General features: G+C 43.2%; 1 protein-coding gene across 4 annotated transcripts in view; it reads right to left on the bottom strand.

The window, feature by feature from the left end:
- atm (ATM serine/threonine kinase) overlaps positions 1 to 21,968 on the bottom strand; it is a 244,812-nt gene that overhangs the window by 85,327 nt on the left and 137,517 nt on the right. For all 4 annotated transcript variants that reach the window (XR_011935196.1, XM_072476780.1, XM_072476782.1 and 1 more), the window contains exons 32-39: positions 19,415 to 19,547; positions 17,493 to 17,588; positions 16,009 to 16,180; positions 12,482 to 12,632; positions 7,939 to 8,115; positions 5,250 to 5,427; positions 3,626 to 3,713; positions 2,692 to 2,850 (exon numbers count right to left, since the gene is read on the bottom strand). Coding sequence is in view for 3 of the 4 variants with exons in the window: in XM_072476780.1 (XP_072332881.1) it covers positions 2,692 to 2,850; positions 3,626 to 3,713; positions 5,250 to 5,427; positions 7,939 to 8,115; positions 12,482 to 12,632; positions 16,009 to 16,180; positions 17,493 to 17,588; positions 19,415 to 19,547 (1,154 nt within the window). In the remaining variant the exon portion in view is untranslated. The remainder of the gene's footprint in view (positions 1 to 2,691; positions 2,851 to 3,625; positions 3,714 to 5,249; positions 5,428 to 7,938; positions 8,116 to 12,481; positions 12,633 to 16,008; positions 16,181 to 17,492; positions 17,589 to 19,414; positions 19,548 to 21,968) is intronic.

The raw sequence follows: 21,968 nt of genomic DNA, 5'->3' as shown, positions 1-21,968 counted from the left end.
GTTGTTACATTTTGAAGTTACTATTTTTGGCTCCTTGGGGGCAGTTTTAGCCTGCATAAAAGGTGGGGTTTAGGTTGGAAGTCAATGGGCCGGATTCTCCGTTTCTGAGTCTAAGTGTTGACGCCAACGGAGAATATGTGGACTTTCAAGTCAGAAAAATCGGCGGCAAACCCGCATCGATCGGTGAGGGGCTAGCACTGGCACCACATGGAACATCGCCAAACCCACAAAAAACGGTGCGGGAATCGCAGGGCTGACAAGCTGCAGCCGCGCTTAAACTATATACTCCCCACACGCACACACATTGATCTGGGCCGAAAAGATGGGACAGGTTGTGCTGGAGCGCCCATACAGCTGTTGGGTCGGTTGGGGCCAGAGAGAATACAGGGTCGTGCCTTGGGGGGTCACCTATACGACCCAGGGCACCAGGTTTAAAGTGGGCTGTCAGCAGCATGCGCAGTTGCATGGCTGCCTTGTCGGCCTCGGTAATGGTGTTGCGTACCTGTCCACCCCGACCCCACAGCCCACCTCCTGGCCACCTCCCACTACTCCCCCCAGCCCTGGCAGAAGCCATCCAGCCAACTGCGCGGCTGTCGGCGAAGTATGGAGGTGCTTGACACTGTCCGTACACCCGCTCTCTCTCAGCAGCCACCACGGCAGGGTCACGATTTGTGATAGCACACGTGGACCGCGCTGTCGGGAACTCGGCCCATCGGAGGCAGAGAATCGCGGATAAACCCACTAATGATATGCAAAAGATGTTTCAACTATATGCGGCATGCATGTGTCACATTGACGCAGCTTTCGAGGAGGCGGAACATCGTGATTCGGCGTCAAACCGCAACTGCCGCGATTTCAGCATCGGGAGCTATTTTCCGCCTGATCGCACGCCCCGATTTCGGCATCGGCTAACGGAAAATCCCGCCCCATATTTCTAAAATGAACGCAACCTGCCTTCTTCAGGTGGGGAAAACACTGACCAGACCATTCCCAGAAGTCTGATCAATTGTTGAAAACTCTTATGAAGGCTGCATGCTCCACTTTTATAAGCTTTCTATTTTTAAAGTCATGTTGGCCAGATTTCCCTGGCCTACGAAAATCACACAGCTGAGGAAGACTGGACCCATAATGCCTTTAAAGCAGACAATAGGAGGGAGAGTTTTTCTCCGAGGTCGAACAAGCTTACTTGTAAAGCCCCCCAATCCCCACCCCATGACCATACTCGATCCTCCTGCAACCACAATCTTGCATGCATCTTCCTCTGTAATCATCCCACCAACCCCCAAGATCTGCCTACTCTTCCACTGCATCCTTCTGCTGCAGGCTTAAATAGCGAACAGATAGCCAAACTATCGATCGGCATTGGCTGATGGGTGGCAGGTCTGAAGAAAAAACAAACAGGAGAACATTCTGGAAAACTCATACATATGCACATGAAGTAACTTCATAATTCCTCCCCAAAGCTCTGAACATGTGCCCTGGTCTGCCTGGAAAGTAGTGCAAGAGCCATTGACTGTTTCGCAGACCAGTGTTGAGAAACGAACCATATAACCTGGACACCATTTCCCGCACTCAGTCATCTATCCTTTTCTCTTGCACTTTCATATTTCGGACAAGTCTGGTTTGATAATAAAATAATAATTTTGTTATTTATTGAAGAAATCTTATCATTGAATGGTCATTCAGAGATTCATAGATAAAACACATATTTGACTGTATAAATACAAATTACTGCGGATGCTGGAATCTGAAACATAAAAGAAAATGCTGGAAAATCTCAGCAGGTGTGGCAGCATCTGTAGGGAGAGAAAAGAGCCAACGTTTCGAGTCCGATGAAGAGTCATTGGACTCGAAACGTTAGCTCTTTTCTCTCCCTCGAGATGCTGCCAGACCTGCCGAGATTTTCCAACATTTTCTTTTTCGTATTTGACTGTATAGCTGGCCGTAGAAATCATTAAATATATGTTGTGACCCATGCAGTAATGGAACTAGAGACGGAAAGTGCACTCCTCCCATCTCAGTCATAACATGACCCTCACAAGTGGCCCTGAGCTCTGCCTTTCCCAGGGAACAGTTACTTGCCCAGGAATCAGGGGGGAAAAAAACGGTGGTTCTCTCTTCAGTTTGTTTCAGCCACAGGCTTTATCAAAAGCTATACCTCACTTTAAGTTAAAAGTGTAAGCAGCTGAATGATGCTGCTCAAGAGACACTTTAAACTGTTCCCACAGTTTTTAATCAATACAAATAGCCGAAGGAGACTTTGGGCATCTTCAAAGGCAACTGTTTGCTCTTTTACCACTGTGGTTTCACTGTCTGTCATTTATAGTAGGAAAATCATGTGAGCACAAACAGGTTCATTATGAACAATGATGACTGTGCCCTCGAAAAAGGTACTTAGACTCAGTTGAGTTTGAATGACTGCTAAACTAAAACAAAGCTGTCAATCATAAATATATTTGGTCCCAGAATATTTTTTATTTCATATCCCTCAGACACCAGTCTTAGAAAAACCATCTAATACTGATCAATAGTATCAAGTTGGGACATCGAAGCTCATTTTAATCCCTTATGTGAGCTGACAGAATTAAATAATTCTCTATCTCAAGACAAAAATGTGTTACTTTGGTCATGGGGCATCTCTGCTCATATTAGATAAGAATTGCAATTATTTGCTACAGTTCCAGCTGGTACCGTTTCAATTCCTCCTCTTCAGATCTGATTTTATCTGCATAGATTTCTGTGCATAGCAAGGCTGTAAAGTGAGCTGCGCATGATTGGGCTGTCAAAGCAACCTCCAAGTAGTTCAAATCCAGCCAGAAGTTGTCATCCCATACGGTGCTCAGCTGGTGTCTAGAATGAGAAAGATACAGATAAATTGGTAAGACAATTATTTTTGTTGTGTCACCTCAATTTCAAATGTCACAAATTAGTAAATCAAATAGATCACGGGCTAGATTATTTGGTCCCCGGCCTCGTGTTTATTGGTGGCACACTGTTTGCTGGCGGCGGGATTCTCCATTCTCGTTGCTTGTCAATGAGATTCCCCAATTGAAGCTATCCCAGGCCGGCAGGAAACATGCGGGCGGGAGTGTGGCTGCCGGCAGGAACAGAGAATCCCAATGGCCAAAGAATTCCGGCCCATATTTAACTGCACAAATATGTGGAAACATTGAATTCAACATTAAACCCAGGGCAGCACGGTGGCGCAGTGGTTAGCACTGCTGTCTCACGGTACCGAGGTCCCAGGTACGATCCCGGCTCTGGGTCACTGTCCATGTGGAGTTTGCACATTCTCCCCATGTTTGTGTGGGTTTCGCCCCCACAACCCAAAAGATGTGCAGGGTAGGTGGATTGGCTACATTAAATTGCCCCGTAATTAGAAAAAATTAATTGAGTACTCTAAATTTATAAAAAAAACATTAAACCAAATCATTGTCATGTAGTGATTCATGTCAGTAAGGGTCTTACGAAGTGTGGATAATATTTTAGATGTAACTCTTCTTCACAACTCAAAAGGAAACAGGATTCTGATGAAGTTATACCTTAGCTAACCTATTTTTCTTCTTTAGATGCTGACTGACTTGTAGTGTAATTTTAGTTTAAAAAAGACAGAACATGTTGAGACCTTTTTTGTTTTCGCAAGTAATCGACCACTGCCAGCATGGTGCGCCGTGATGTTTTATCCATATGTGCCTGGGGAAGACTGTCTGTTTCTATCAAAATAATAAACAGGTCAACGAAAATGCATTGTACTTCGATCACCAATTCTATGATAACATACAACATCCTCATACTTTTATTCAAGCTGCAGTACCTTTCACAAAATGCACCAACAGCTGATAATCAGTTTACCATCTGTAATGATAAATGCAGCCACTCAAAAGATATTTGCCCATCTTTTAATCGTATATCCTTGATGATGACAAGTATCAGTGGGTTGAGACCCACTCTGATTTACCCAATGACAATGAAAACCTCAGATCCAAATGGTCAATGCTATTTTAGCCATAACTGAAAGGAAGAGCTTGGTCTAGGTTACTGATGTGAATTTCCAATCGTCCGTGGAACCGAGTTCAGATGCGAGCAGGCACGGAAATCATGTAATTGGAAGGTGTCACTGGTTCTCAATGCCTAGTGATGCATTTGAATTTTCAAAGAGAGGGCAGAAGGAGGCAGCTGGCAACCTGTACAACTCCAAATCATTATATGTTCAGCTCGTTAGGCGAGTGGAGCTCAACAGTTAACAATTTTCAAATGGCTGGCACAGAAACATGGAGGATCCGATAGCTATGAGAACATAACAGGCGGCCATTAGTGCTGAGACGGCAGCGTGAAAATGTTGCATAAAAGAGGAGTGTGAAACTCAGTTGTTGATGCAAATGCGCACAGTTGGCGTCACTAGACAGATCTGATTTTGTGAGGAGAGATTATTTGAGGAAAACATGATGCTGATGGCATTTGTGGCCATCTCTAGCCACACCTGCTTGGTGTTCTGGCTCACTGAGAGTCTTCTTCCAGGTGGAGGGAAGAATATAGCTCTCCTTTCAGCCACTGCCTTGAGCAGGGTCTCAAGCGAGGCATCAGAAAAACTGAGGCCGCCTGCCCAAACCACTACTGGCCCTCAGTTCTCCCGGCTCACCCATTTGCAAAGGCAATGAAAGCTCAGGCATGGCTGTTGTTTGCCTTTTAAACTTTTCGTCCAAGTCCAGCTTCCGCAGCTGATGCCCCTATCTGGATGGCAAGCTCGCCATCGTGCTAAAGTGCCTGCCCCTTTGAAAACTGCATTGTGGGGGTTGGTACCCGGAAATGTTCTGGGCTTTGGATTCTTGACTTTGGAATGAAAATTCGCCTCACTATCATTGCTGCTTTTTCCCATTCCGTGTTTGTCTTCTTAGTTGTAGCAGTAGCTCCCTACTGGCAAGTGCTGGAAGATTGAAGGACAGAAGCAAACCCTAACCCATTGTTACAGTGACCAATTCAAAAATCATAGCATTGCACAGACAGGTGGACTACAGATATATCTCTCATTTTATTGGGTTCCTGATCTCAGTTCTTCTGATGCTGAAGGAACTATGCAGAAAGCATTTGGGCTGGCACTGAAATAAGTGAGCTCGTTATTTTAGGTTTTACACTTCACACTTTACAAATTTTATTTTAACTGCTCATTTTAAACAAATTTATGTACAACACTGCAATATCCAAACAGCTGTTGAAATATTGTTACAGTGAACAAATGTACAATCAATTACCTGAGTCACCAATAGCTGGTGTGGTGGATCGGCTGGAGTTTGATCCCATTCTACAGCATGCATTAAAAAAACCTTTAATGTGGTTAGATAACAACACCTGCCAGGAGCTATCATTTTCATTAAGGAGAATATCATGGACCAAGTATGGAAGAACCATCTGGCAGAAGTCAGTCTTCACCTGATGAAGCAAATTAGCCAACAGTAGCAAATCAATCAATTGCAACGTCACGATTACAGTGTACCAAGATTAAATCTACACGCAAATTTTAAGAACACAAGAATTACATGCAAATGAAAGTTTTCAAAATATTGTTACAAATATCTAGTGCATAATTCATGCTTTATGATATAACTATAAATATAACTGTTTTAGGAATTAAAGTTTAAATGTAGAAAAATGAAGGCATCTGGTTGAGAAAATGGTTTTAAAAAACTGATGTAAATGCCCTCAAGGAAGCCTGGGTTTATTACACTTAAAATTACACTTAGCCTGTGCTTATCTCGCAAGTTCAGAAACAAGTGAAAAGCCTTGAATAATGAATCCCTGTCTAAGCTTATAATGAAGTACGAGAGTCTGGAGGGAGTGCAATTACATCCATTAGAAATATAAATAATTATCTGGGTTACAGAATGCTAAGGATAAAATAATAAATGTACATTTCTGTTTGAAATCCCAAAGATTGTCACCTCAGCTTAGGGATAGTGATTCAGAGGATGTCTTGGTAAGAAGATTCTTTTGTTTATCTATGTGTGTTTGCTGACAGAAGTAAGCAGTTTAGTTTGGGTATAGATACCGACAGTTGCAGATCTGGTTTTGTGTAGGTTGCAACTCACTGGGTGCGATTCTCTGAAATGGAGACAGAGTGTTCGCGCCGTTGTAAACGCCGTCGAGGTTCACGACGGCGCGAAACGGCCCCTATCCCGACCAATTCAGGGCCCGAAAATGGGCTAGGAGCAGCTCCGCGTCATTCACGCGCGCCAGGCCTTGGCGCCACGTAAAGGCGGGGCCGCATACATGACGCAGCCGGCGCCGCATAACTGGCGTCACCCGCGCATGCGTGGTTGCCGTTCTCCCCGAGTCCGCCCCGCATGAAGATGTCAGACGGATCTTGCAGGGCTGCGGAAGAAAGGAGGTCTGCCTTCAGAGAGGCTGGCCCGACGATCGGTGGGCACCGATCGCGGGCCAGACCCCATTTGAGGCCCTCCTCCCCCCGCAGGCCGCCCCCCCAGCGTTCCCGCGCTGTTCCCGCCGGCAGCAACCACGTGTGGAGGGCGGCAAGGGGAACCCGGCGTTTTGGGTAGGCTGCTCGGCCCATCCGGCACTGAGAATCCCGGGGGTACCGGTGAATCGCCATTTTGGCTGTCTCGGGCGATTCACTGGACCGCGCCGCGCAAAACGCGATTGTGCCGATCTGGCCGCTTCCGTGAATCGCGGGAGGGCGTCGGACCGGCATCGCGGGAAAATTTGGCGACCCCGGCGATTTTCCCAACCGGCACGGGAGCGGAGAATCGCGCCCACTTAGTGGGCAAAGTCAAAATAAATGTTAGTCAGGCTTGCGTTTAAGCAGACAAAATACTAACTTCTTCGCTCACCACACGGAATGCCGGTGGGGCTGGAGCTCAGTTTGGAGTTCGAGAACGGGAAAGAAGTTGGAAGAATTCCTAGTTTGAAGCTAGAGGAAGAAATCCAAAGTGATCTTCACAGAGCCATGTGGCAGAAAGCAGAGAGCTTGAAGTTAGCTTGGGAAGAGCTGTATGGAAACTGTTGGAGCACACTGGGAAAAGCAGTCTATGTATGACCAAAGCCAGGAACTGGAGACCTCAGTCCTGTGGTCATTAAAGAAAATTGGAATGCCGCTAAGAATCCCATAAATCTTGTATCTTGGAGGAAGTTGGGATACTGAGGAGAATTAAAGTAAACACTGGAGGGCTTTGGTCCCAGGAAAAGTGAATGAACCTTCAAGATTTTATAAGATAAAGGATAGCTGGTGCGGGTTGGTGAAGGAATAAAAAGCAGAACTGAATTTATAATGCTTATCTTTATAAGCTAGTTAAGTGGTGCTTGGTTTGTTTATTTTTTCATTATATACAATAAAGATTGTTTTTGTTTTAAACACATGAAATCGTGTGGTTAATTCTGTCAGTCAATTGCTGGGTGTTCAGAGCTCTTTTCTAACATTAACAGACCCCAGTAGGATCTAACAATATTAATTCTCAATTGCATTAGAATCCCTAAATTAAGCTGCCATCTCTTGTCTTCTGTGTAGCTACAATCAATGCTTATAAAATTGGAGAAACGTCACTGAGCACCTATGAAATAACTGGATGCGAACAATAGTTGCCTAGGCCCGAAGCTTTGAAATTTCCTCCCTAAACCTCTCTTTCTTCCTTTACCATGCTCCTTAAAACCCACCTCGTTGACCAGGTTTTTGGCAATCTGCCTCAATATCACTGTATGTGGCTCAGTGTATAATTCTGCTTTGGACATTTATTGTATTAAAGAGACAATATAAATATAGCTCGTCAGTGATTTAATTTCTAAACAGAAGTTAGCCACTGATAAATCTAGTTCTGAGTGTTCTAAACTTCATTGCTTTACTTTACCAAAATACGCAAATTAGATTTTCATGCAAAGACACAACAACAAATAATCTGCAGCATCCAGTATCTTGACCAGATTCCAAATTACCTCACACATTGGTTTTATTAACTGCAGAACTTCACTTCTCACACCTCCACTGTCCAGCAGTGCGCAGGTCAGAGTTTTCAGCCACCTGTCATGGTTTCCAGACTGAGGTATCCACAAACTGCCATCGTCAAGATTTTCAGAAGGACTAGAACTGTTGTCTACCGGCAACTCGTGAACCTGAAGCCAGGAAATCATACATTCAAGACAATGGTTTAAAAATACATTGCATGGTACCTGACTCAATTGTCTTTTGGTTTCTGTATATCAAGTATGTCCAAGCATTGGATGCAGTGCAGGCAAGGCCAAGTAAACAGATAGCGTTAAAGATAGCTACATATTTCAGAAGTAAGGAACACAGGCTGAAGTTTAAAGGAAGTACCGTTTAGATTCAACCATTTTATGCAGAGGATGCTGAAAATACAGAACAGACCATCCAGGAGGAAGAGAGTTGGAAAATTTAAGGAATAATTGAATACAAAATTGAGCGAGTAGTTGAATGAGAATAATCAAACTTGAGACTAGACATATTTTGCCAAAAGGTGAAATTCGTTGTTTTGGCAATTGCCTCATGGACGCTAGTTGCTTTCCCTGATCCCTCAATGGGCGATAGCAGCATATTAGTAATGTCACTGGTTTAGTAATCCAGATGCCCAGGCTAATGTCCTGTGGGCGAGGACTCAAATTCCACCACAGTAGGTGGTGTAATTTTAATTTCAATTAACAAATCTGGAATATAAAGCTAGGCTTAGTAATGATGACAATGACAGTTATCACTGACTGTCATAAAAATCCATCTGGCTTACTTGTGGCTGTTTGGGAAGGAAATCTATCATCCTTACTTGGTCTGGGCTACATGCGACTCCATACTCACATCAATATGGTGGACTCTTAACTGCTCTCTGAAATGGTCTAGCAAGCTACTCAGTTCAATTGCAATTAGGGATGGTCAAGAAATGCCCACGTTCCCTGAAATAATATAAAAAACAGGCAGAGTGCTCAATGTCATATGGTGGCCCTGAAGGCTCAGAGTGGGGCTTCTCCTGTTTGGCATCCAGTATCCAATGGAGGGCCCTGCAATAGCAAGAGCTGTCCTCGTGAGAAGACATCCACTGTACTCCCCACACCGATCTTCCTTCACCTCCATTTGCCAAAGCCCTGATGAGGCAACCCCACCTAGCTGGGTTCTGGGGCTTCCATAATTGGTCCTCACTCCGGGCCTCTGGCAGTCCCAAGAAATGTGAAATGCCGGCCTTGAATGGCTGCTGCCGACATTCAATTCAGCCTAGGGTGTAGCAGATATATGGCGAATGCAGCTCAACAAAGCCAAATGTGAAGCAACACACTTAGGGAAGAGAACAAAGAATAGAAACACACCATAAGTACATTAACTTTTCAGTGTACTGGAGAAAGAGATACATATATCGACCAGGACCTCAGGTGGAAAAAAGACAAAGCGGCAAAGAGGATTAAAATAACTTTTAGAAATAGGTTATAGGTATCAAGGTCATGAATACAAAAGCCAGATGAAGAATTGGTACAATACAGTAATGATGACCTCTACAGTTTGCAAAAAGCCTGTATTTTTCTGCCATCCCCTGGATAAAGTGAAACTAAGGTCATTCTAAAAAGGAGAATAATGGATTTCCTGGCTGTGAGGTCAGTTCTGAGAAGTGACCTGGTGACTTGAGGTTGCAATAGAAATGAACGCAGGCTGATGAAAAAGACAAGTAGGAATTAATTTGCAGCCTGTTGTGCTATAGAAAACATAGAGTTCTTGGTGTACTCAGTTCTTTAGCAGGGGGAACAACAGAGAATGCACTTTTACAACGAGTTGTGCAATACCATTAAAAAATAAAGAAAGGTGAACACAGGGTTAAAGCTAGAATCATAAATTGGGAGAACTCCACCGATACCGCTTTCATTTTGCCAGAGTTGACCAGACCGTTTGACGGAATTTATTAAAGGGTTCAAATAAAGGACAACCTGGGAATGTGTGCCATTGAGACTTTTGTGAACCTAGCTAAGATGGTTTGGCAGGAGGGTGCTTGTTGAGGTGAATTGTATCCCAGGATTTCAGGTGAAATAAAGCTGCTGGTGAAAGTGACTCGAGGACCAAATCCAATGAGTGAGAAAAACGAGACCCCCTCCGTTTAGGAGGAAGAGTTTAATGAACTGTGTAACTGCATGTTGTGCCACATATGTACTGAGAGTGATGCTGGGGCATTTGTGAGAATTGCCTTTATTGTATTGACTATTTAAAATGAATGTTTTCCATTGAAATATAATTTGTCTGTTAATATACACTTAATTTTATGTTGATTTTGGGTTTGACTTATAATACATTTTTTAAAAAGTGAAATCATGTCCATCAGTTCCTTCGATCAGAGGTTGTTTGGGAATTAACGTCAGCAAAACTAAGAAGCTGGTCATTGAATTCGTACACAAAGGGCCTGTTCTGTGCTGTTCTATGTACATCCCTGTCTGCATCAATGATGCCGAGGTGGAGATAGTTGACAGTTTCAAATTCCTAGGTGTAAAATCAGCAACAATCTACCCTGGTTCACCCATGTCGATGCTATAATCAAGAAAGCACAACATCACCTACACTTCCTCAGGAAACTAAGCAAATCTGGTATGTCCACATTGACTCTCACCAATTTTTACAGATGCACCATAGAAAGCATCCTATCTGGCTGCATCACAGCCTGGTATGGCAACCAGTCGGCCCAAGACCAGAAGAAATTACAGACAGTCGTGAGCACAGCCCAGTCAAACCCGCCTCCCATCCATTGACTCTGTCTGCACCTCCCACTGCCTTGGGAAAGTGGGCAGCATAATCAATGACCCCTCCCACCCAGGTTATTTACTCTTCCAATTTCTTTCATCAGGCAGAAGATATAAAAGTTTGAGAACATGCACTAACAGATTCAAAAACAGCTTCTTCCCCGCTGTTGCCAGACTCCTGAATGACTCTCTTACAGACTGACCTAATCCCTCCACGCATTTTCTCTACTGAGTAGTACTACACTACTTATGCTTCACCCGATGTCGGTATCCATGGTCGGGATCCTCGAATAATGGGGCTATGTCCCCACGCCGGTGTGGAAACCAGCGCCAACGGCCCCTGAAAGTGAGGAATTCTCCCCTTTCTAGGGGGCTAGGTTGTCGCCGGTGTAGTCCCCGCAGCTCCAGCCGGCGCTGAACATGCATGGGGGGGGGGTTACCTTATCTGCGCCGGCCCCCAGGCAATATGGCAGAGCCCTACAGGGGCCCGGCGCAGAGTAAAGTATGCCCCCACGGAACGAGCCCGATCACGGGCCAAGCCACCATGCCCCCCCCCCCCCCCCCCGCACACTCACCTTCCAGGTCCTGCCGTGTGGGAGGTGAGTAATCCACGCCGGCGGGACTCAGCCAAAGTCATCGGCCACTCGGCCCATCGGGGCCCGGAGAATCGCTGGCGGGGCCGCTGTCAACGGCCCCCAACCGGCGTGGTGGCGATCCCGCGGGCGCCTGAAAAACGCGCCGGAGAATGGTAAAGCCGGTGTCGGGGAGCGATTTTCGAAACCCGACCCATGTATTTAAATGTGCATTTATCATATGCCCCATGTTTTTCATATATAGAATGATCTGCGTGGACTGTACACAGAACAATACTATTCACTGTACCTCGGTACACGTGACAATAAACCCAAATCCTAATTAATTTTTAAAAAAGTATCTACAGGGATTTTATCATAAGTGTTTAGGTCATCACTGGAGTACTGTCAGCAGTCTTGCTTACCCCATTATAAAAAGGATATTGCAACTGGACAAAATGTCAAACACAGACTCACTGAAATAAGCTAGAGATTTGAGGATAAATTTATGATGAAAAAGGAGGACTGTATTTCTGGAGCAGGAAAGGTAGACAGAAATGTTCAAAATTATGAAAGGATTTAAAAGATAACCAGTTGGAGACTTTTCCACTTAATATGTTGATGAGAGAAAACATATTTAGGATTTGTACCAAAAGCATAGAAGGGAGGTCAGATTTAACATGTGGAAAACATTACAACTAGCTATTGAAACAAAGTCAATCAAATATTTTTAGATAGAAATATATTAAAAACTTTAAACATTTCAGGATATGTAAAAGAACTAGGGAAATTATATTGAAGTACAAAGTTCAAGTCGCAAGGACTTGAAATGGCCTTCTGCTGTGCTTAAATTTCTATGATATTCCCAGAGGGACCATCACATAACAATCAGGAATCTGGATGACTTTCTCCCATTTCAGCATAGGAATGGGAAGAGCAATGGTTGACTCGAAGCACTCATCGGCCATTGTTACAGTCCACTCATCGACTGAATCTGGAGTTTTCCTAATCTGCAGGACAGACTACACAAGGCCATCATCAACTGAACTTCAAATAACACTTCCTACTCCTGTTTTAAACTGTTAGTTGCTGGTCATCATACATGCATCAAATATGATGTAGCTTCAGAAAGTAATATCAATTCTACTGCTAGAATGACATGGTTCGCAGGGTTGACGGATGATTACCTTTTTCTTGGCTGTTCGGAATGGTTGTAAATACATTAGCATAGGATCAGGGCCGTTGGGGTCATTTTTACTCTGTTCCCAGAACTGGTGACCTGACTGTGTAGCAAGAATGTTCTTTGCACAAGTAGCTGCTGCAAAGCGAACTTCGATGCTTGCAGAAAAGAATAGAAAAGATAATATTGTAAAAGCTAATTGGTAATCCCTTAAACATAATGAAATTTAATCAATCAACCTTTTGAGTACTTCTTTCAACACTTATTTGATTTTTTTCCAGTTCTCTTACACTCCATGCACCCTTGTATACCAAGAGGTTCCTGTAAAATGACTAATAACAATCTTTAGGTGAAATGAAAAGCGCTTATTGTCACGAGTAGCTTCAATGAAGTTACTGTGAAAAGTCCCTAGTCGCCACATTCCGGCGCCTGTTCGGGGAGGCTGGTACGGGAATTGAGCCGTGCTGCTGGCCTGCTTTAAAAGCCAGCGATTTAGCCCAGTGTGCTAAACCAGCCCCTATACTAGTTTGACTATAGGGGCTTGACTATAAGCTGTTTGAAATCACATCATGTGACTCATTCTGAACTGATCGTCAGGGGGCACCTGGTTGACTGCCCCTCTAATTCTCTGACCGGAGAGGGGGATTCTGGCCGTTACCCTGGATTTGCATATGGCAGCACAGTTAAGATGAACTGTTCACTAAATGCAGAAAACAAACTTGAATTTGCTTTTTATAATTTGATGGTGCAGCACACTGGGGTTCCAATCTACTGTTCTAGGTTTGCAAGTTAATGTAACTCTTGAGTCTAGCACGAGGGGACATAGCTTTAAATTGAGGGGAGATAGATATAGGACAAATGTCAGAGGTAGGTTCTTTACTCAGAGAGTAGTAAGGACGTGGAATGCCCTGCCTGCAACAGTAGTGGACTCGCCAACACTAAGCGCATTCAAATGGTCATTGGATAGACATATGGATGATAAGGGAATAGTGTAGATGGGCTTTAGAGTGGTTTCAAAGGTCGGCGCAACATCGAGGGCCAAAGGGCTCGTAATGTTCTATGTTGAGCTTCGTGTATAAGACTACTAAACATTGACAAATCATCTAATTCTATTTGAGAGATTGGGGGGGGCGGGGGGGGGGGGGGTAGAGAGGACTAAAAGTGACAAGAATCCATTCTGCAACTTCTCCTCAAATAGCAAGGCCGAGATTCAAAACTGAATTAAAGCTGTGTTAACTCTCCTGCTATGGCACACTGTATCACAGGCCAAAATAAGGTGGGGTCAGGCCACGAATCTCTGGTTGTTTTTATATTTCATTGTGATGGATAGTTTGAGAATAAAAACTGGATAGGATATGCAACGCGAAATCAGCGAGCCAAATGCTTTTCTGTGACACATTTTTTTACTTCAAACCTAAGAACAGCATGAACCATCCCAGCCTCTCGGACAGTCAGAGGCTACTGACATCACCTGAGGCTGAAGGGAGCCATGTGATTAATGCTTCCAGTTTAATTTCAACAGAAGGTCTAGCACCACTTAACCAGAACAGTGAGGGTCACATAATAAATAAATACAGCCTTAACAGTATCACCCCACATCTTGAGAACAAGCAAGCACATTTTATAGATGGGTTCTTGACATCATTTCAAAACTGTAGCGAGTACGTTGGTGAAAGCCAAAAACAATCTTAATTGTTTCAACGGAGATGAAACTATGGAGTCAATTTTAATCTAAACTGCCCATTGATAAACTGATGGGATTGGATGGAATGTTAATTTTATACCCCGTCCAACTTGACTCTTCATTGAAGTTAAATGGAGAATATTATAAAGTGGGATATAAAGCTGGGGGTGAAACGATTCCCCTCAGAATGAAATTTAAGAGACTCAACCCCAGAGAAACAAGCACATCATTCAAAACTGTAATTTCTCAATTTCTCCATCATGGGTAATGAAGTCATTATCTCTGTTGTGATCATGGACTAGAAGTTCAAGCATGCATTTTTGGGCACAAGCAGGAGGCAAGTATCAATCCTGCTGCCTAACTGAAGGACTTTGCCATGTACCAGATATTAGACCTTGGGCCTCATTTCTGCTGAGCAAGCAAATTACTGAGGGGGAATTAATGATCTGGTTAAGTGACTGGTCACCTTGGGGTGGCTATGATCTGAGCAATTAATTGAAATGGGCGGACAAATGGCAGATGAAATTTAATGTAAAGAAATGTGAAATGATTCAATTTGGTAAAACAAATGAGGGGAGGCTAAAAGAAATGAAGGGTACAATTCTAAAGGGGGTGCAGAGCAGGAGGACCCGAGAGTATAAATGCACAAATCATTGAAGGTGGGAGAGCAGGTTGAGAAATCGATTAATAAAGCATATGGAATCCTGGGCTTAAAAGCAAGTAAGTTAAGACAAACCTGCATAAAACACTGGTTCAGCCTCAATTAGAGGATTGTGTCCAGTTCTTAGAACTGCACTTTAGGAAGGATTTGAAGCATTAAAAAGAGGGTACAGAAAAGATTCCTGAGAATGGTTCCAGGAAAGAGGAGCTTCAGTTGCGCAGACAGCTTGGAAAAGCTGGGGCTCCTTGGCGAAGGGAAGATTAAGAGATTTAATAGAGGGGCTCAGAATTATGAGGAATCTGGACAGAGTGGAGGAAGATGAGAACCAAAGGGCACTCATTTAAGGCGATTGCCAAAAGAAGCATCAGGAAAAACCTTTAAACAGTAAGTGGTTAGGATCTGGAATGAACTGCTTTAGAGTGTGGTAGAGGCAGATTCAATTGTCGCCTTCAAAAGAGAACTGGATAATTATCTGAAGAGAGACAATTTGCATGTCTACTGGGAAAAGGGAGAGGATGGGAAAATAAAAGCAAAATACTATAGAGTTTGGAAACCTGAAAAAACTCTCAGAAGATGCTGGAAAAGCTCAGCAGTTCTGGCAGCATCTGTGGGAAGGGGAACAGAGTTAATGTTTCGAGTCCTTAAGGCTCTTCTTCAGACAAGGTGAGTTGCCCTTTCAGAGATACAGCTCGGACATGACAGGCTGAATGGCCTCATTTTGTGCTGTAACTATTCTATGATTTTATGCAGGCGAATTTCTAGATTAAAGAATTAGCAGTTACAGCAGGATTAATGCAAACTAATGAAGTGAAAATTAAAGAGCTTGTCTTGTAAGTGTAAGTCTAATATTTTGATCATATTACTACATGTATGTGAATAAATACAGTACAAGCAGGAAAACATGCAAGCAGGCCTAATAAAAGCAATTACGAGCATTGTTCGGATTATAATGCAATTGTCCATGTCTCGAATGTTACCCTTACAAATTGTCCATCATAAAATGGGATAAATAAGTTAAATACTGTACAATAAACAGTGCAATTCACAACAAAAGAATATTAATTGAAAAGAAGTATAAATTAATTTGGTGAACAGTTTGAATAGAATGCAGATCACAAAGCAATTTGGCTAGAGATCTACAAAGTGTTTATTATCTTTTGGCTTTGTTTCAATATCTGTACATACTCACCATTGATCAATGAGAGCATTATTAATTACACTTAGGAGAATGAAAACTAATTTAAATGTTTTTTCTTTAAACAGTTCTGTTGCTTTGCAATGAAATTCGTCCTTTTTGTGTTGTAAAGTAATGGTGGAAAAATCAATTGGACCCATTTCTCCTAAACAATTTCCTGCAGCTTCTGAAATCATAAAACATATATGAGAAAGAGATATTCAATTATATGGTAATTATTACAAACAAAATAATCCAAAACTAGCAATAACCCATTTTATAAGCCTTTATGCTGAATATATGACTGCAAAAGTATACACTGCACTGCCTGAGCCTGATTTGGTAATTCAGTTAGAACCGATACAGATCTTAAACAGCACCCTTTTCAGCATTGCACCCAATGTACCAAATGCTTCTGGAGACAAATTGTAGACGAGAACCATAGAAAGGTTATGGCACAGAAAAAAGCCATTCAGCCCGTCGTATTTGGCCACCCATTCTAATCCCACATTCAAGCAACTGGTCTGTGGCCTTGCAGATTACAGCACTTTTGGTGCAGATGCAGGTACCTTTGAGTTGAGGATTTCAGCCTCCACAACCAGGCATCACCCTCTGGTGTATAAAGTTGGTGTCTCAGCTACATGTCAACTACATCTTTAAAAGTATACCTTCTCCTGCATCAGTATGTTACTTGCATTTCAATCAGCAGCTATTGTTGAATGAGATGGTTCAGAGTCACCTCAATCCATTTCTCAGTCTTCACTGCACACAACTGAGGATAATTCACTAGAATGCATTTCAGGTCAATCATTGCACAGTACAGAAGCTTCTCTGCAAGAGTAATTTAGCTAATCCTACCCTCCTGCCCTTTCCCTGCAGACCTGCAAAAAATGTTTCCCTTCTGATGATTACCCAAAAGCCACAACTAAATCTGCTTTCCCCCTCCCACTGCCCACCCATCATTTCAGGCAGTGCATTCCAGAATGCTGCATAAAAACGTTTTTCCTCATGTTGCATTTGGCTCTTTTGTCAATCACTTTAAATTTGTGTCCTCTGGTCTTGACCCTTCTGTGAATGAGACCAGTTTGTCTCTATCTATTCTGTTTAGACCCCTCGTGATTTTGAAAACTTCCATCAAATCACCTCGAGACCATCCTCTTTTCTAAGGTGAAGAACCCTCGCCAATTTATCACTATAACTCAAAGGACGCGATTCTGCAGCCGCATTGTGCGACATTCAATTGGTTCTCAAAAGATTGATTGCTTGGCCTGCACTATTCAATCTAGTGTTCATCATTCTGTGAGAAGAACCAACTCTTGTCCTCAAGTTGTCCTAAAGAACCTGTTTGTCCTTATTTAGTTTTAAAAAAAAGTTAATCAGTGGGTAATTCAATCTAAACAGAAAAGAGAACATGGGTATAATTCACAAGTAAAGACCTTAGTTCACAATCAAGGTTTATCTTAGAGAATCTATTGAATAAGAGCTAATTAAATACTCACCAAGAATGTCTTTTCCAGCAGGGTGGTTAGTAGCAGATTTGCACAACTGCAAAAGATTTACAACTAGTTTCACCAGAACACTGGACTCTGGGTCATCTGATGAAGAGAAATTTAAAAAATGTTTAATCAATCAATTCTAGCAACATGTTTCAAACTTTCGGTTTTAACACCACATGAACTATAACCCATAGCACTGAACCTCACGAAACAGTTTCTACACATTATATGATAAGAAATTCCATAATGTATTGAAAACAGTCATATGTATTCACTGCTATTGGAACAGTGGAAACCTGGTTTTCTGGAAAAACTGACCATGTAGTCTTCATTTTTCTTCATCGAGCTGGGACACTGTTGTGGAAAGAATCATGGGAAAACTGTTGAGGCAAAAGCCATGCTAATAACTACTGAGTGAAAAAAGTAACAGTTGTGTTGAAACTTACAAATACATATATAATGAAGCTTCCCTGAAATACCACTTTTAGGAATTGACTCATGTTTTTGGCATCACAAAACTAGATTATGTACAGTAACACTGGCCCCAATATTTGCAGGGAGGTGGGGTAGAAATTAGGGGTGGTCTGCCAGTAGAAATTATGGAAAGGCGGCGATCCTGGGAAATGTAACAGCAATATCTCAGTAGAATTTCTTTTACCCCATTCTAATAACTCCCAGATGGTTACTGCCAGAAGACAATGTTTGTTATAGTGGGTATAACAGCAAGGAAAAGAAAGAGGGAAGGAAGGGGTATCATTTGCCCCGGGGGGGGGGGGGGGGGTGATTGATGATGCAGTAGGTGAGATTAGATCACAGAGAAGGGAAAGATTGATGGGAGAGTGGCTGACTGTGGAGGTAGCTCCCTGCAGGTATGCTCTTATGATTATTTGGAGCCCCCTGGCAGCAGCAGTTCTGCTTCTTCTGGCTCACAAACACCGCTGAAAAGCCACTTACCTGCTGGATCTAGAAGTTTTCACCTTCCAATGTCGATTGGATTATCTACAGCTCATGCTGGTTGAGTGAATTTCAAATTTCTGACAAAATCGGAGGCACAAAGCCACAACATATAATAGTTGCCAAGCGATTCGAAAGCAGGTTCTTATGCCATCCCCACCCTACCCATGTTAAACCACAAGTAAGCACGTTTGCAGCACGCAGGGGCCGCAGTTCCATTTTTAATAATTAAAATTTTAGAGTGGCCAATTCATTTTTTCCAATTAAGGGGCAATTTAGCGTAGCCAATCCATCCACTCTGCACATTTTTGGGTTGTGGGGGCGAAACCCACACAAACACGGGGAGAATGTGCAAACTCCACACGGACAGTGACCCAGAGCCAGGATCGAACCTGGGACCACGCCGCAGTGAGGCAACAGGGCTAACCCCACTGCGCCACCATGCTGCCCTCATTTTTAATAATTTAACCTATCCACCAGGTAGTGAGCTGGGAACACATTAGGAGCTGGTTTAGCACAGGGCTAAATCGCTGGCTTGGAAAGCAGACCAAGTCAGCCAGCAGCACGGTTCAATTCCCGTACCAGCCTTCCCGAACAGGCGCCGGATTGTAGCGACTAGAGGCTTTTCACTTGAAGCTTACTTGTGACAATAAGCGATTTTCATTTCATTTTTCATTTTTTTCATTTAAAATTCCACCCAATGTTTCAATTACTTTAATTGCACTTTACTTTATTTAGAACAAATACTCATTATAAATTAGGTACAGACTTAATGCCCACGTCAGCTATCTCAGCCATTGAGATTCTGTGAGCAAGTGTGATGTATGCAGGTTCAAATTACTGATACTGTTGAACATCCTCATACAGTGACTTTACAACCCGTTTTAAACCTAAAGTCATTGCAACTTGGTCAACAATATTTGCTATGCTAACGTCAGGGCTGCTATACAATAAGAAGGTATAAAAACTACCTTGACATTCTTTCAACAGAATTTTAACATCTGCTTTGTGCAGTTCCAGTTGTTGTTTTAGATCATTTAATCCCACAAGCCTAGTTAATGGTAATGAATCGCAGGAGCTGACTGAAAGGAAGTGATTGATTTCCTGAAACAGAAAAATAGCATCGTTAAGGTAAAGCTGCAGCTTCTTTTTTGTATCTAACTTTAGCCTCATTTTGCGTTTACACTATTTCTATATTATCCGGGGGAATGAAACCTGTGTTTCAATTCTAACCTGCTCTTTTCTATTTCCATTCATCTTTCTTGCCATGTGGTCATTGGCCCGTTTGGTACTTTTCCTTCTAAACTTCAGGTTTAGAGCCCTACTTTGTCTTCGCTTTTCCACATCCTCACATGTTCAAAACTCTTTCCATCAGAGCTCACTCAATTCATTCTTCCACAAATTGGAACTCAACTCTTTTAATATTCCTTTTCTTCTACATACTACAGGCATTTTTAATCCCACATTTTTGTGTCATCTGAATATTAGCACTCATTAAAAAGTTGTGGCTTCTAATAGTGGACACACAAGGTGGGCTGAAGTTTCAATGTAGTATTAAAGGTGTACAGCATTTGTCATTTTCTGCTCCAATAAGAACACAAGTATGGAGTATAAGTATTAAATATTGAATGGCGGAGCAGGTTCAAAGGACTAAATGGCCTCCTCCTGCTCTTAAGCTTTATGTTCATAAGTAATAGTAGCAGAATAGAGCCTGCTCCTCCATTCAATACCATAATGGCACAGCTCCAGGGTCCCCGGCTTGAGTCACTGTCTGTGTGGAGTCTGCACCTTCTCCCCTGCGTGGGTTTCCTCCAGGTGCTCCAGTTTCCTCCCACAAGCCCCGAAAGACGTGCTGTTAGGTGAATTGGATATTCTGAATTCTCCCTCCGTGTACCCGAACAGGCGCCGGAGATGTGGCGATTAGAGGCTTTTCGCAGTAATTTCATTGCAGTGGTTTTTTAAAAACGCATTTTATTCAAAGTAGGTTACAACAAATAAGCACCCCGGGAAACATTCTTCCCAACAATCAACTATACAGTTTATACAGATTTTTCTCCTTTTTCACCCCCCCAACCCCTGCGACGAATAGCTCCTTAAACAGTCACAAACATCCCCCACCTTTTCTCAAACTCCCCTGCTGAGCCCCTTAACTCATACTTTATTTTCACTAACCGCAGGAAGTCATACAGGTCACCCAACCATGCTGCTACCCCTGGTGGCGATGCCGACCGCCACTCCAGCAAAATTCGTCACCGTGCAATGATAGAAGCGAAGGCCAAGACTCGGCCTTCCTCCTCTCCATGAGCTCCGGCTTCTCTGAAATCCCAAATATCGCCACCAAAGGGTCTGGGTGCACTCCCTCCTCCACTATCCTGGCTAAGACCGCGAACATCCCACCCAGAATCTTCCCAATTTTTGACAACTCTAAAACATGTGCGCATGATTCGATGGCCCCCGCCCACACCTCTCCCACTCATCTGCTACCCTCTGAAAGAACCCACTCATTCTCGCCCGAGTCATATGCACCCTGTGCACCACCTTAAACTGTATCAGGCTCATCCTTGCACAAGAGGTGGTCCCGTTTGCCCTTCGCAGTGCCTCACTCCATACTCCCCAATTGATCTCCATTCCCAACTCCGCTTCCCATTTCTCCTTGATCTTCACCACCCGCTCGCCTTCCTGCTCCCCCAGCCACTTATATATATCCCCAATTCTTCCCTCCTCTTCCACATCCGGAAGCAGCTGTCGCTCTAGGAGGGTGTATCCCGGCAATCTAGGGAACCCCTTCCAGACCTTTCATGCAAAGTCCCTAACCTGTAGATACCTGAACTCACGACCCCTCGGCAGCTCTATCCTCTCCTTTAGTTTCTCCAGACTGGCGAACCCTTCCTCCAAATACAAATCCCTCACCTTGACCAGCCCCACTTCCTTCCACCTCCTGTCTCCACTATCCATCCCCCCCGGCTCAAACCCATGATTCTTGCACAGCGGTGTTAGCACTGACATCCCTTCCACCCTAAAATGCCTCCTCAGCTGATTCCATATCTTTTTTAAAAATATATATTTTATTCAAGATTTTTTGGCCAAACATAACAGTACGTAGTGTTTCTTTTAAACAACAATAAAGCAATATAAATAACAGTGGCCAGTTTTAAACAAATAAATAAATAATATATGAACAGAAACAAAAACAAAACTAAATGGCAACTGCCTTGTCAAAAATAGATACTCTCCAAAGATACAATCCAACAGTCCGATATACATTATCTAAAACAAATGCCTATACATATACAATAACATCGCTGAGAGTCCGTCCGACTCCGTCCGACCCCCCCCCCCCCCCCCCCCCCCCCCCCCCGCCTGGGTTGCTGCTGTTGTCTTCTTCTTTTCCATTCCCTCTATCTTTCTGTGAGGTAGTCGACGAACGGTTGCCACCGCCTGGTGAACCCTTGAGCCGAACCCCTTAGTACAAACTTAATCCGTTCTAACTTTATAAACCCTGCCATGTCGTTTATCCAGGTCTCC

Source organism: Scyliorhinus torazame, chromosome 15 (assembly GCF_047496885.1).
Source record: "Scyliorhinus torazame isolate Kashiwa2021f chromosome 15, sScyTor2.1, whole genome shotgun sequence".
Lineage (NCBI taxonomy): Eukaryota > Metazoa > Chordata > Chondrichthyes > Carcharhiniformes > Scyliorhinidae > Scyliorhinus > Scyliorhinus torazame.
Note: the sequence above shows the minus strand (reverse complement) of the source record. Positions and strands in the feature narration are given on the sequence as shown.